Here is a 15,935-nt window from a genome sequence, read left to right as displayed (position 1 = left end):
GGTCCGTTGTTCGAGGGCCCGGCAGGGAACGGAAGCTGCGAAACGTTGGTTCCGGACCCTTAGGGAGCCCCGACCCGGCCTCCTCCTCCCGCCCAGCCCCGGACTGACCGTTAAGCGAAAGAAACTCATGCCGAGGGCACGGGGGACAGAGGGGCTTTGGGGGTTGGTTGCTTATGCTGTTTACTGCCAGTTAAGTGTTTTAAAAAGATTATATTTAATATAGTCTTGGTTGCCAACTCTGGCTTGCGGTATACCTGGAGACTTTGGGGGTGGAGCCAGGCGTGGGCTTTAAAGCCATGCTTGAAGCTATGGCGTCTACCCTTCCAAGCAGCCATTCGTTCCCTCCAGGGGAAGTGATCTCTGTCGCCTGAGCTGTAAAAACCAGGGGATCCCCAGGGGCCACCTGGAGACTGGCATCCCTAGACCTAGGCCTGGAAGAAAACTGAACTTTTAATATCTTATTTCACCTCCGGCCCCTTCTTGAGCCTTAACCTCTTGTCAGCTAAACAATGGAAAGGCCGAGAGGCTCCGCTGTTGAGCCGGGCTTAAGGAATTAGTTGTCCTCCACCACCACCCCTCCCTGCATCACTCTGCTATATCTCAAGCTATTTTTATTCTGTCCTGCCTCTAAAAGCTCAGCAAAGGGCACGTCTCCCCTGACATCCTTCCAACAGCCTTGCGAGGTAGGCCAGGCCAAGGTTGATGGGTTCGGAAGCCCCACATCAACACTGTTGGCTTAGCATTTCAGCATTTAGACTCAGTCCTCCCAGATCCTAGTTGGAAATTCTAACTCCGACAACAGACTGGCCAGGAGATCTGGGTGCTACTGATAAAGGGAGGAAGCTTTCTAGTTTTATTTTGCTTTCCTCTCCAGCATCTTGCACCATTTTCCCCTGTAAGGTAGGTTAGTCTGAGCGAGTTACTGGTCTGAGGTCACCCAGGGCGCTTTGGCAAAATGAACCCGTCTCTCCCAGAACCTAGTCCAGAATTCTAACACTGCACCTGGAGTTGACAATAAAACTATATGAAAGGGATGGGACATTTTTCCTCCAGGCCATCAGCAATCCTCCCTGCGTTGCAGATTCTCAGGATTGCACACCCACAAACTGTGTGGACAAACATTATTCTTTATTAAAGTTTGCAGGAAATAGAGAGGGGAAAGGTCAAGATGAGATACATTTTTCTGTAGGTGAAAAGAGTCCAGTTGATAGCCGGACTCTTGCTCTTTTGCACTGGAGAGGGGAATTTAGAGTAGCAGGATATCAGGGAATGCAGGACTTTGAAGGAAATAACCAGCCCCTTTTGAAACCCATTACTACTAATTCAAACATTTATTTCTCTGCCGTTCTGAGGACTGACATAAAAACCTAATTTGGTCCATGTTTACAAAGGGACATAGAAGACTGGGAAACTACTGTCTTGCTTTGAATTATGGTGAAATTAGAATTAACAAGTTCAGGACAATGGACCCCCCCCACACACACACACACACACACACACATACACACACACACAGGCTCAACAGGGTCACGGAATTATTACAGATGCCCATTTTCTGCATTCTCCACCTCTGAGAGTATCTTCCCGTTCTAAGGAAGCAGATTTTTGCATGGTACTCCTGCGTTCTGACTCTAACTCACCCTTTTTGGTAACATCTCTCCCACCTTCTGACCTAGACATAAGAGCTGATGGATCTTTGTTCTTTTTGTACCTGATGAAGTGAGCTTGGGCTCACAAAATTTGTATCCTAAAATTTGTATTGCTGGTCTTTTAGGCACCCTCTGTTACTCTGGTGCTATTTCCAATAGCCCCCTTCCTATCCATGGCAAAATACCAGGGTGGATCTTAATATGATTCCCCATTTTTTCATTATGGCACACCTTACATTTGTAACCTAAATGACTGTATTGTTTTATAATGTCATAGACCCGCCCTAAGTGGTATTGGAAGGACAAGATTGAAAAATAAAGATGAGGATTGATATTGGGCCCAACTTCCAGGGTCAAGTAACGTCTGCAGAACCAGTCACAAACCCCCAGCATCTTGTTCAGTTGGAATAAAACTTTGTACCCTTCTCCCAGGTGTGTGTGGGTACAAAGACAGCAACCCACTGTGAAATGGTTTAATGCAAGGGTGGCCAAACTCTGATTCTTCAGATGGGCATACACTACAATTCCCATGAGACAGTGCCAGCAGCTCATGGGAATGGTAGTCCATAGACATCTAGAAAGCCAGTTTGGCCCCCTCTCCCGGTTTCATTACATGAGGCTTTGTTTAATCCTTCAACATCAAAGAGTATTCTTCTTTTAAAAAGGCGAAGGGGAAGTGAGTGCGGAAATGCAAGACAGCGCCGTTTCAAACGCGAGACAAGCACCAGGCTCCGATTTCTTTCGTTCTTTTTAAAGGAGGTGTTTATTTACCGAATCTGGCCATATTTCAACTCGCAAATGTACATCTTCGGGCTCAAGATCCCAAGTGGTTCAACACACAGACTTGGCATACAACAGTTGCAGTAAGTGTGGGAGGAGGGGGGACCCCCCCCCCCCGGTTGAAGAACTGCTGTTGAAGAAATGCCTGCCTAAAGCCGAAAAAGATTACTTGGACCGTGAAAACTTGTAACAAATTTTAATTAAATTAAATTTGGTATAAAACTCTTTTAGGCGTAACCAATAGAATGCCCCTTCGCCCTGATCTTGAAAAGAACCCGATTTCCCATCCCCCCCGCCCCAAATTACAACCAATATACATCAGTTCAATATACATTAGCCACGACATAATCTTGGGATCGGCACCCGCTCCCTTCGACGGACGCTGCGATTTTTTTAACCCATCATACAGGTAAGCGAGGAAAAAAAATAAGTCTGTACAAAAACTGAAAGCCAGGGTGTGTCTGAACATAGAGAAAGCAGAAAAGAGATTGGCTTGCTTCAAGAGAACCTCACTGGGCTTGAAAGGGGCACCTGTGCTTTTTAATTTTGCGCTGCCACAACTCAAAAGTTCAACTGGTGTGGAAATCTGATCCTGGAGGCGCTCTCCCAAGGAGGAAACTGCACCTGTTGAATGTCTCTCTGCAGTGCTGCTATTCGGAGTGCAAAAGGCTCCTGGGAAGACACACCGTCAGGGAAGAGCTGCAGCCCTGTTGTGTTTCTCCCGGCCACAAAACGACACAGGGGCCTCCCCCAGGAAAGAGGGGTGCAATCCTAACCGTAACCGAACAACAGACTCCCACGCCTTAACTTACAGGCTGCGTGGCATAGTCAGATCTCCCTGCCTCCCCAGTCTCCTAATTTGGCATCAGTAACTGGGCTGCTGAACCCCAGCTCTCTGGTAGTGCTAAAAAAATGGGAGATTTGGATGGGTGAGCGACAAGTCAGGGGGAAAAGATGACTCTCTCCCCACTTGACCCCAAACATCTATCCCCTTTCCCCCTTTGCCGTCTTCAAGACCATACCCGTTAACAGATGGGAACAGAGCTGTGTCTTCATCTCTTTAATTAAAAAGGGAACGTGGTGAACAGATCGGTGTAGATACAGTTATGAGGACTGGAGGTTTTACGAAAACCTATTTCATGTGTCCCATTTAGAACCACCGGCTGGGTCCCGTCTGTCGGAAAGCTGTCTTCCGTTTTATTCCTCTTGCTTTCTCGGCAGCCCACGTCAAGCAGGGAGGAAATCCTGAGACGGAGTCCAGAGTCTAGCACAGGGTTTCAGAAAGCAATTCTTTCAGGACCTACCGTTGCCCTAGACAAAAACTGCGTTTCGTTACAAAAGTAAAAAGAACCAAGGGAGAGCTTAAAGACAACCCACAGTGCCGCTTAAAAAATAAAATAAAACAACACCAATGCAATTTTGGTTGAACTCACGCCGGCTCGGTGAGAAACGCGACCGCCAATTCCGGTGAAAAGCTTCTCAGCGTGTATTGCCCGATCTCTCTCTCTCTACATATATATATATGTAAAAAAATTTAACTAAGAAGAAAATTTATCGTTCAGAAAGCAGGGAGAAAACTAAGCGAGTTTTGCGACCAAGTCGTTTGGTAGACAGTGAATGGAGATTCTGGGGATCGCTGAAGAGGGAGAGGAAGGGGAGGGAAAAAAAAATCAAGCTTTTGATTAAACAACTCTCCGGACTTCAAAAAACCTCTTCAGATAGTAGATCTGTCCCAGAGTCATGGCAACTAGTACGAGGGCTTCAAAGAAGGACCAAAGTACCACTCGGCTGTTCGTGTTGTCGTTAACTGTTGGAGAGAAAAAGGAAGGGGAAGAAATCACTTAGCACACACAGAAATAAGCAGGTAAGGCATGGTTTTTGCACGCTGACCTACCTGTTACTAGAAACGGGCCTTCCCCTTGACACGATGAATGTATTATGTTTCAATGGGATTTTATGGGTTATGTTGTTTTATGGTTTTATTTTGTAAGCCCCCTCGAGGCGGCTTTGTCGAGAGAGGCGGCGTATAAATTCAAGAATGAATGAATGAATGAATGAATGAATGAATGAAAAATTATTGTTTTCTAGGTTTTTAATATCCATGTTTTATTGATTTTGTGCACCACATGAGAGGGCGGCATACTAATTCATTAATTCTGCATTTGTTGCTGTTTTAATGTGCATGGTTTTTAAAAAAAAAAATCCTTCTATAAATCAGCCTTTCTGTGTTTCACCTCAAAGATGCCCTGCTCTGGATAGCCCAGTCTAGCCCAATTTCAGCAAACCTCAAAAGCTAGCAGGGTCAGTCCTTGGGAATATTTGGCTGGGGGACCACCGGGACAAGGCGACGCAAAGCCAGGCAATGGCAAACCGCCTTCTGTTCGTCCCCGGTCATCGAAATTAGACAGGGCTGCAATAAGTTGCCTGCTCTTCGTTATTTCTCCCTGGATGGCACAGGCTAGCCAGGTCTCACCAGATCTTCTCAGGCAGGGTCGGCCACGGTTCCTTCTCAGATGGAAGACCACCAAGGAAGACCAGGAGCATTGGGAAGAGCACAGGCCATGGCAAACAACCTCTGAATATCTGCTGCCTTGGAAACCCTACAGCAGGGGTAGTCAAACTGCGACCCTCCAGATGTCCATGGACTACAATTCCCAGGAGCCCCCGCCAGCATTCGCTGGCAGGGGCTCCTGGGAATTGTAGTCCGTGGACATCTGGAGGGCCGCAGTTTGACTACCCCTGCCCTACAGGATCAGCATAAATCCGCTGCAACTCAACAGAGGGATCCCACCTAGTTTCTTCTGCTTCCCCTCTCTCCCACCGTTGCAACAGAAGTGAGAACCAGAGAACGGTACCTGGTGTTTCCAAGCCAGAGAAAGAGAAGAGGTTTGTACACCCCACCCTCCAATCCTGGGGAACGCACCCCAGGGCTAAGGAAAGGACAGAGGCTCTTGGGTGAAGGATTCCAAGGGCTACGCGTGGTCTACAGAAGTTCAGAAAACCTACAGAAGGTAGCCCTGGCCACAGGATTCGGCTCCCCGAGAATCTCACCATTTTCCCCCTTCTTTAAAGAGCAAGTTCCTAGTCACTATGGACCTACCCACTCATGTTTTAGAAACCAGAACCCCGCACAGCTTCTCCCAACAACGTGCAAGCGGCAACGGAGGAGAAGGCACAAAACCAAGGCACCTACTTGCTCTGTGTATCCTTTCACGCACTTCCATGTACTCCTGTTCGTGCTTGACGGCTGTCATGGCCACCGCTAATTCGTTGATCATCTCTTCTAGCTTGTTCTGATGAGCTGTGGATCGGATCAGGAGACACTGTCATGTTGCGGGCGCACAAGTATCAACTTCAGCCCCGTGCAATTCGGAAGGCATGGGAGAGTATGACGCTCCCTCAGGCCCAGTCTGCCTGCCTTGCCCACTTAAAGCTCCTGGATTAAATCTTTCTTCCTTCCTATCACCCGATATCTCCGCCCCCCCCCCCCCCCCGAGATACTAGGGACTCATCCCGAGGTCATCTGGGATCCAGAGTGCGTGGCTAACCCACTGAACGAGGACCCTTCCGCTATGACTGGCAGTAGATTTCCTAGACCTTAACCCAGCATTGGCTACCGGAGCTCATGGAACCATAGAGTTGGAAGGGATCTCCAGGGTCATCTAGTCCAACCCCCTGCACAATGCAGGAACTCACAACTACTGGGAACACACAACTAAGATTCTTTCCCCTGGAGATCCCAGGACTTAACCGGAGGTGTCCAGCTTGCAAAGCACACGCTCTACAAAGGCCTACAAGCCATGATGAAAGGGGGAAGGAAGAAAAGGGACTTCCGTGTAGACGGGCGCTTCGTTGCCTGGGTATCTGTGCCCATCTGCATATTCTTCCGGCAGCCTGGGTTGAAATTAATTGCTGCATGGTAACCACTGGAGCAATTATGCTACATCTGTTACAGTGTGTCCTACGAGATGCGTGCCTCTGTACTAATTACATCCTGCATCCCCGCTAACTGACACCCAATGGCCTGTCTGCTTCTTTCCCAGAGCAAAGAGCCCATCCTGCTTTTCTCTCCTTGAAACCAAAAACCTCCAGAGGGCAGAAAGAAAACCCTTCCGCCCCCACAACCGTGCACAAAGGGTTCAATCGATGATCTAGCAAAGCCTGCAGGGCCCCCAAAGCTCTGGTCAATGTTTCTGTGTGAGTGCTTCCTGCGGACTGTTCCTTCAGGGCCCTCCCGGGAGGGGCTGCAAAACAGAGCTCTTCTGCCAGGCCTTTGGCTGAGGTTGGGTTAAGAGCTTTGGGGCCTCTGCAGGCTTTGCTATATCATCGATTGAATATTTTGTATTTGGGGGTGGGGATAGAAGGGTTTTCTTTTGGCCATCTGGAGGTTTATGGTTTCAAGGACTGGGGATTTGATGGGGTTTTATGTCATCCGCCTTGAGTCCCGCCAAGTAGGTGTGCTAGAAGTGTCATAAATAAATAAAAAGAAGCAATGATCGAGACCACAGAAATAGCAGGCTAAGTGCCTAACCTCTGGGTCTCAGATGCACACACACACAGTGAAATTTAGCCGGAGATGAGATACATAGCTAAAACTAGAACAAAGTTTGAGTCCAGTGGCGCTTTTAAGACCAATAAAGTTTAATAGGAGTATAAGCTTCTGTGTGAAAATCTGAAGAAGTACAAGAAAGCTTATACTTAGTTGGTTTTTGAAGGAGCTACAGAATTCAAACTTTGTTTTCTTGCTTCAAACCAAGACCACCAGAATCTACAGCTAAAACTAAACACCTTAAACACTATAGCATTATCAAAGCTACTTTCTAGACACCGAGGGACTTTGCACGGGGTACACAGTGGTGGAGGGAAACAAGTCAGCTTTCTAGGAAAGAACTCGGGACAGTGTGGACAAAAACATCCCCACAGGAGCGGCCTGCCAGCTGCACATATTGGTCAAGAGTGAACAGAACCTCAAGATGGGGTAGCAAAAGCTACACGTTTGGCTGGCTTGTCTTTTTCTCCTGGTGTTCGGCTAAACTTCTCTGTACCCAATGTTTCTAAAGCAACAGGCACCATGTGCTAATAAACAGGTGCAACCTGCACTCTTTCCCTGTCCTTGAAGATCTCCAAACTAATTTTGTCCTTCTGTATTCGGAGTGCTGATTTAAGAAGCTGACTAATCACTCGAATGCTCGGGTAAATCAGTTCCTTGATCAAGCCAAGGAAGAAAATCTGCAAGAGGTCCTGACGAGGAAACATAAAAGCCGAATTTTGTATCCGACGCTCCTAGAACGTGCCTTGGATTCAAATCCAACACGAGAGAGCTGCTGAGGTTTCCATAAGCGGGCTCCAAAACAGCTTACCAATATCTGCTTCAACTCCTTCCTTTGTGTAATGTACTGTTCAAGCAGAACTATGTTAGGGAGGGAAAACCCACACCCACCCTCTTCAGAAACAAGGGCACAAACTACTTCACCATTCAGTTAGCACACCAAAGCAGAGTTCTTTTTTTTAGAGGTTAAAAAGAACTGTTATCGTATGTTAAGAACAAAAATCTTCACACTTGCATCAAGACAGTGAGCAAAATTGCTCAAGTAATCCGATGCAGGTGCACATTAGTTAAAAAAAAAAAAGCCTGACATTCACTTCAAATACGCCAAGGCCTATGCACACACACATACGCATACAGTCAAATATGTGTGATTCCCACACAGTGATTTTAGAAAACCAGTGTAAGGTGGGTGGATTTCTGGACTCCTGATGAACCGCAAAGGGGTGGCAGGGTAGAGAGAAAAGAGCGGACTAAGGTTCTAGATTTCTGGCTAGCTTGGTCTTCCGAGTGTTGGCTGCCAGGTTAGGGGCCCAGAATCTTCTGATCCATGGATGAACAAAGACTCCAGAAATGTGCAAAATGGGAAAGTGCTGAGGGAATGGGAGGTGTTTGCATTACTCTTGGCAGTAAACCACACCACCTTAAGGCAGCCAACTTGGTGTAGTGCTTAAGAGCAGTGGCTTCTAATGTGGCGATCCGGGTTTGATTCCCCACTCCTCTGCGTGGCAGACAGCTGGGTGACCTTGGAATAGTCACAGTCCTGATAGGGCTGTTCTAACAGAACAGTAATGTCAGAAGTTCTCTCAGCCTCACCTACCTTTCAGGGTACCTGTTGTGGGGATAGGAAGGGAAGGCAAACGCGAGCCACTTAAAGAGACTCCTTCGGGTAGTGAAGGCTAGGATGCTGCCATGCTAATGTACTTCTGTTAGCCAAAACCACACACACACACACACACACACACACACAGATAGCCATTAGCAAACTCGTGACCCACGGGCACCTGCCGAGCTTTGCACATACCATCCCAGGTATCTCCACCACCTAGAGAAAAGCACGAGAAATGAGCGAGTAAAAAAAAAAGCAACAAGTGAAATCGGTCCCTCACCCAGGGCCACTCTCTACCTGGGTGTTTGCTCTGCCAGAGCAGCCAGTGGAAAGCCCTTAACCTGAACTGTAAATTGCCAGAAAGGGTGCCAAGACAGCTCCTGCAGCTCAGACTCTAAGAAAGCAACATCCTGGCCTGGAAAGTGAGAGGTGCATGCTGCTGCCTCTTTTCTCAAGCCACCCCTTGACCCGCTGTGGAGGAAAAAGGGAGCTCTGGCAGCTACCAAGAAACAGCAGGCAGGCAAACAGATTGCTGAAGCCAGGGCTAGGACATGAAGCACCACAATATGGTCCCCACCAGCCACTTCCAAAGGTGCTTTTCCCAGATCAGGAGCTGGTGGAGCAGAGCAGCAAGGGGGACTCTATGCCAGGGGTAGTCAAACTGCGGCTCTCCAGATGTCCATGGACTACAATTCCCAGAAGCCCCTGCCAGCGAATGCATTCGCTGGCAGGGGCTTCTGGGAATTGTAGTCCATAGACATCTGGAGGGCCGCAGTTTGACTACCCCTGCTCTATGCTCTAGTACTCCTGAGGAAGTCCGGAAAAAAGAGGCTAGCCAGTACAAGCAGCTGCAGGCGGGGGAACCTTTTCCATCCACAGGTTTAATTATTGTGTTCCACAGCAGGGAAGGCCTCTGCCATTAATCACGAATCTTGTCCTTTTTGTTCCCTTTACTATGTTTTTTGAACCTGAACTGAACCTTATAAACCCCTCTTAAATCTGCTAAACATTTTCATGATGCTGCATATTTGCTGGATATTTTCATGAGGCTGTATCCTAATTTATTGCTAATTTATTCTCTCCTTATATACATAGTGTGGCAATTTCCATTTCGTTGTCTAAAGAAGTGTAAATGCACACACAAGCTCACACCTTGAATCAAACCCTGTTAAGTCTTAAAGGTGACACTGGACTCAAATTTTGTTCTGCTATTTCAGACCAATAGCGCTACCCCCACACGTTAAATGGTTTAACGAGTTAATAATTAAATGTTCAGTGTTCCTGATGCTGCTGCAGTTACTGTGTCGCATCTGTCATATTGGATTCATGTTTTCTGTGAACCACCCTGAGCCGCCAGGGAGGGTGGTATACAAATATAATAAATAAATAAATACATTTAGCTATGGGGTTGTGCTTAGAATGTAAAGCTCTGCCAGTCCAGGATTTCACAGACCACGGGACCAAGAAGGGATGACTAAAGGCCGGAGCCGTATCTGGAAGGAAACGTCACTTCTCAGTCTATTCACCCGGCCTTGTTCTGAGTCAAAAAGCGGCAATCGAGCCGCACGGCCTCACCTTCTGTCTCCATGTCTTGCCCTTTCGGAGCTTCTCCGATGTCGATGGTGAACATCACTATCTTTGGCGTCATGGTGGACATCCGGTTGCTGAAGCAGAACTTGTACGTCCCGTCCATATGAGCAGCAAAGGTGTATTTCCCACTGGACTCTCGGTCTCCTTTGTGGATCCCCTTGTTATCGGGGCCTGTTATCTGAAAGAAAGAAAAGGGGAGCCGTTACTCTCGCTTACCCTATCACGAGGTGGCCCACGGCATCTGAGAGTCCTCAAGTCCTTCCCCCGCAGCTTCCGGGAAATAGAACGGCTATTCCCTCTGCAGAGCTATGGTGCCCACAACGAGACTCACCCAAGGAAACAAACTGAGACGAGGGAAGCAGCAGGACTTTGGTTGCCCTGATCTGTGGCTAACTTGCACTGGCTTTTGAGCCCTGGAACCTGACATACAGGAAAGGAATTGGCAATTGGAAGCCCAGGGAAAGTTCAGGCAAAGAAGACTGCCAACCTGGCCCTACAGCTGCCAATTGGAAGACCGAAGTGGGATGCAGAAGGAATGGCTTTGGGGGCAAGCTGAGTTGTCAGAAGCCTTTTCCAAAGCATTCCCCTTAGCAAAGTGACCCTCCCAGAACACTGGTTTCTGTAAGTTCTAGAACCTCTTCAGCCAGAATTTCAGCGTCTCTTTGCTGCCTGCTTCCTTGGACTGCAGCATCCTTTTGCGGGTTGCTGTGAAAGACCCTGAACTGATGTTTTAAGATTTGGGGAAAGGTCAACCCTAAAACAGGATTAAAAAAAAATTCTACCATGTGTTTCCCCCTGTCCTTATAGAAAATGCAACCAACATGGGGCGTAGCTCGTAAAATGACGCCTAGGAAGAAGAAAATGGAAAAAGAAAATCTTTTCTCCCTCTCCATAATATTAGATGTTCCAGGCCTGGATAGGTCAGACTAACCCTGAACTCATCAGAGCTCAGAAGCCAAGCAGGGTCAGCCCCGGTAAATATTTGAACAACAGCTGGGAGAGAGACAGCGGGGGATACCTCAAAGGAAAACAAAAGAGCCAGCTGTAAAGAAGTTTAAACACAATATAGCGCTTATAATAAACTCATATCAATAAAAATACGTAAAAGTATGAGTGTGCGTCTTCTGTATGTCAGCCATCACTACCAAGAAATGAGAAAAGAAATACACGAGACCGCCAAGGACGTTTAGGCTTGCTGCATAAGAGGCTGGGAATGGCAAAATACCTCTGAGCATCTCTTGCCTTGAAAGCCAACTTATGGCTGCAAATTAACAGCAGAAAAAGCAATAAGGGAAATTCTGTCCCCCCCCCCCCCAATTGAGGACAGACAAAAGGAAATGGTTTGCCATTTGAGCTGATTCTAAAAAGAGATTAGACAAATCCATAGGCAGGTCGATCAATGGCTAGTTAACCTGAAGACTAAATGTAGAGCCTCCATGCTCAGATGTTACATATTTCTGAATATCAGCGTTGAGGAGAACAAAAGAGGAAACCTGGGCTTTACAGGGGAATCCAGACGACCACTGCGTGAAGCAACATGTCAGTCAAACCAGACTGCTAATCTCAACCCGCGTGGCTGCTCCTTAATCCTACACTGAGGCCGATGTTCTCAAACAAGCACTAAGGTGTCAAGCAGATAGTTCTACGTGATAGGCAAAGGGCAACAGAAGGAAACAGTCGGGGGGGGGGGGGAGATGTGCCAGAAACACTTGTTGCAAAGACAGACATTCTGTCAGGTTCAGCTGCTAAAATTCATTGGCAGTGCACAACTGCATGAAAAGTAAACACCAAACCATCTCACAGAGAGGCCAGAGCGGGTATTATGAGCTGCCCCCAGCTAGCAATCTCCAGAATTCCATTTCCAGCCAATCCGTCGCCTAATTGCCAGTTCCTTAAATCCTGCCTGCAGCTGTCCTGGAGCTGAAGGACCTTAAGCGTGTTCCATTACAACACACTGCCTCCAACAGCCCGGAACCGAAGGCAGAAACGCGTCTCCCTGGGCCGCATGCAACCAGGCCATTGCACTACATGCTGTGTCTCAACAGTCATTATCACAGGAACTATGGGACTGGTTGAAGCAAGGACTGTACCACGTCAATCTGCGGCTGGAAGGTTCCACTTTGGAAAGCTCCTCTAGATTAAAAAAAAGCTCTGTGTAAGTAAAAGGCAGAGGAGAGAGGAAAGAAATACAACTTCATTTCCTGGTGTGCCAATTTTGTACTTGCATAGGCCGGGCTTTTGCCGCTCTCACGAGAAGCACAGAGACGAGAAATGCCTACAACAGCGATGCCTGTTCCTCTAACAACTGACTCAGTTCTACCACCTTAGGATCCTACCACCGTATTCTGCACAGCAGGACCTCGTGCACACATTTCTATAAACTCAGCATCCCATGTTTTACATAATGTAAAAGGGCATTTGGAACAGGTAACTTGTAAATGTGGAGCAAACGTTCAAGACAAGTGTGCAGGAATTCCCCATTACCCCAAATGGACCAACAATGACCTACATGCTGTGCAGTTCCCTGAGCACATGGCAAGGGATAAAAGAGGAGCATTTGCAGAGAAGGCTTTCCAGGGAAATGCAACCACTGGTCACGGCGCCTTTCCCATGTCACTCCAGATTAGAAAATAAATTCTGACAATTAAACCCAATGCTGAAAGGAACTCAAGCAGCTCCAAGGGGGAATTTATTAGCACTTTAGGAAACTATAGACACCCAAAGGCAGAGCATAAACATGCCAATCAATTGTTTTGCCGCTTCTACCGAAAATTAACAGCCTGTTCCATGCCTAGCCCCAACCCTGGATATTTTCTACGCCTTGTCCTCCTACAAGGCATTCTCTGTATTCTTATGATCCCTGCTCGATTGTCTGAGGGAGTGTGCCTGCACACAAAGGCTCACGCCTTGAATAAATCTTTGTTGGTCTTAAAGCTGCCATGGGACTCAAATTTTGTTGTCCTCCTACCATAACACAAAAGAATTAACACAACAAAAGTTGAGTCCAATTTCACAAAAGAATTACGATCAAGATGTTCGCCTCTCTGTAGCAGCAGAAAAGACCAAGAGTGCAGGAGCACCTTAAAGCAGGGGTAGTCAACCTGTGGTCCTCCAGATGTTCATGGACTACAATTCCCATGAGCCCCTGGCAGAGGCTCATGGGAATTGTATTCCATGAACATCTGGAGGACCACAGGTTGACTACCCCTGCCTTAAAGACTAACAAGATCTGGGGCAGGGAAGGAGCTTTCAGGTGTCCCAGCTCACTTCTTCAGGTAGATCAAGATGGGTGGCCACGTTAGTCTGTTTTCAGCAGCAGAAAACAGCAAGCATCCAGGAGCACCTACAAAACTAATAAGATCTGTGGCAAGGGAGGAGCTTCCGTGAGCCTGAAGAAATGAACTGGTGCTCACAAAAAATCATCCCCAGCCACAAATTTTGTTAATTTTTATGGTGCTACTGGACTCTGGCCCTTTTCTACTACATAAGAGCAAATAGAGATTCTTCTATTAAAGGGCAAATTTTGAAGAGCGCATGTGTGGGAATCGCAACATGGGAGCAAGGTGAACTGCCACCTGGCAGAGCAACATGACTGTTCACTCACAGCTGTTTCACAACCCTGGCTCATTACGCTTTCACAACTCAGCCCTTCCCTGCTTCTTCAAGCTTCCTCTGCCCCAAATAATGACAGACAGGCCCAAGGTAGAAAGTGCAAATAATTTGATGGATTGGGGGGGCTCCACCAACACTTGAGGAAGCTTTGTCACCTACGTCAATCCTAACGAAACAAGCCCAAACTTTGGGTTCAAGGTGCATTTAAATTATTTACAGTGACTATGTCATATAAGGCTGACCTGCTCCCCAAGTGAAAAAAACGAGCCAGAGTTCTTAAATTTCATGCACCTTTGCTTATAACAGGAAGAGAAGCAAACATCTTGCAGACCAAAATGTCTTTTGCTCTGCATCTTCTTTCTTCCACCCCATGCATGCACATAGCTCAAAATCCTTTATAGGCATTTCTTCCACATGTCAGCCCAACCGTCTTTGCCCTCCTGCCCTTACCAGCTGCATTTGAGGAAAGATCTCCCCTCACCTTCCATGTATTTTGGGCTTCCATAAAGTTTTCATCTCTGGTATAAATCTCCCGCTGTTTTCTCCACCTGCCACTCCAAGCTCTTTTGCTTGAAATAGAGGCTTAGAAGGCTAAATGCTAAGATATCCCTTCCCAATTTTCTGATGTGGTCTCTCTCTCTTTGGAAAAGGCTTCTGACAACTTCTCTCTCTCCAGCCACTACCTAATTTTGAAGGAAGACAACAGGACCCCAAGCCGGAAATGTCTGATCTGCAAGAATTCTGCGCCTCTCATCTCCATTCTTGTAGTGTATGTACAAGAGGAGCCATCTCTGCTTGACAAATGAGAGAAATGCTTGTCCAAGGTCATTTTTCATGGAGGTTTGAATGTCAAGGATTACGATTTGGGAGCCCCAAGTGCAAATCTCCATTCTGGTACCAAGTTGAACAGACAACTTTCAACCACTTACATTCCCTAAGCCAAATCTATCTCAGGTATCCTTAAAGAACAGACTATCCTGAGCTCTGCAAAGAATAGCTCCAGGTAGAAAAGCACTAAATCATATAAAACCATATCCTCCCATTTTGAAGAACTCCTTGTTTTTTATTGCCCGAAGAAGTCTCAAAGTGGTTGTCATCACCTACCCTTCCTCACCCCACAACGGACATCCTGTGAGGCAGGTGAAGCTGAGAGAGCTCTGAGAGAACTACAACTGGCCCAAGGTCACCAGCAGCCCTGAATGAGTCTCAAAGCGGCTTGTAATCGCCTTCCCTTCCTCTCCCCACAACAGACACCCTGGAAGGTAAGTGGGGCTGAGAGAGCTCTGACACGACTGCCCTGGGAGAACAGCTCTAACAGGACTGTGACTAGCCAAGGTCACCCAGCTGTCTGCATGTGGAAGAGCAAGGAATCAAACCCAACTCGCCAGATTAGAAACGGCCACTCTTAACCACCACACCCCGTTGGCTCTCAATTAAAACCGCAACACTGAAAACTCATTGGAAGCCAAAGCTCTTCGACTCAAGCAAGCTTTCCTGCATGTACAGAATAGGAGGGCGTAGAGAACACTGAGGGAGGCGCCGAATATAAATCAAGTTATTATTAATATTAATAAGAACAATGCAGAAAGTGCAAGGACAGCATCTGAACCCAGGCCTAGGAGAGCAACCGAGACCTCCCAGCACACAAAGTCCTTCTCCTCCTTATACTCCCGCCCCAAGGCCTGCTCCTTCCCCTCCCGTGGCAATGAGACAGCGCCCTCTGCACGGGCTCAGGAGCACTCTGGCCGCGCGCGCGCGCGTGCGCAGGGAAGCCAGCGAGGCTGAGCCCCGGCGTCAACCCCGCCCTCCCTCCCCTCTAGGACTCGCCTCCACGTCGATGTCGAGGAAGCCGCCCTCGGCCACCTCGAAGATGAGCCCCATCTTGGTGCCCGACGGGACCCGCTCGAGGAAGCACTCCTCCGCGTGCGCGTCGATGCTGACGAAGTAGCCGGCCGCCGGGGCCGAGAGCGCGGCCAGCAGCGCCAGCACGGCCCGCAGCGGCGACATGGCGGCCCAGAGGGACGGGACGGGGAAGGAGGGAGGCGGGCGGGCGAAAGAGCGAGCCGCGGCGGGCGGGCGAGCGAATCGACTCCGGCGGACGGGCAGCTTCCGGCCCAGGCCACGCCTCTTCCGGGGCACGGGGCCCGCT

The 15,935-nt window shown here is 48.0% G+C and overlaps 1 protein-coding gene across 2 annotated transcripts; it reads right to left on the bottom strand.

Annotated features, from left to right (window-relative positions):
• Positions 1-2,608: 2,608 nt before the first annotated feature.
• Positions 2,609-15,935, bottom strand: TMED2 (transmembrane p24 trafficking protein 2). 2 transcript variants are annotated; one of them, XM_077307653.1, is made up of 5 exons: positions 15,614-15,935; positions 10,160-10,352; positions 8,780-8,800; positions 5,623-5,730; positions 2,609-4,236 (listed from the first exon to the last, which is right to left on the bottom strand). In XM_077307653.1, exons 1-5 carry the CDS (start codon positions 15,791-15,793, stop codon positions 4,112-4,114), a joined length of 627 nt encoding a protein of 208 aa, XP_077163768.1. In that variant the 5' UTR covers positions 15,794-15,935; the 3' UTR covers positions 2,609-4,111. The 2 variants fall into 2 exon arrangements, with proteins under 2 accessions (XP_077163768.1, XP_077163769.1); XM_077307654.1 differs by lacking the exon at positions 8,780-8,800 and having other exon boundaries at positions 15,614-15,920.

This window comes from Paroedura picta, chromosome 13 (assembly GCF_049243985.1).
Source record: "Paroedura picta isolate Pp20150507F chromosome 13, Ppicta_v3.0, whole genome shotgun sequence".
Taxonomy (NCBI): Eukaryota; Metazoa; Chordata; class Lepidosauria; order Squamata; family Gekkonidae; genus Paroedura; species Paroedura picta.
This window is presented reverse-complemented; position numbering and strand designations above follow the sequence as displayed.

Bases quoted from the DNA above. Each gene is read 5' to 3' on its own strand.
- TMED2 (XM_077307653.1), bottom strand. From the start codon at position 15,793: ATGTCGCCGCTGCGGGCCGTGCTGGCGCTGCTGGCCGCGCTCTCGGCC. The intron at 10,353-15,613 runs GCGAGTCCTAGA...TCTTTCTTTCAG, and splicing joins TCCTCGACATCGACGTGGAG to ATAACAGGCCCCGATAACAA. The intron at 5,731-8,779 runs GTATGTGCAAAG...TCCGATCCACAG, and splicing joins TGGTGGAGATACCTGGGATG to CTCATCAGAACAAGCTAGAA.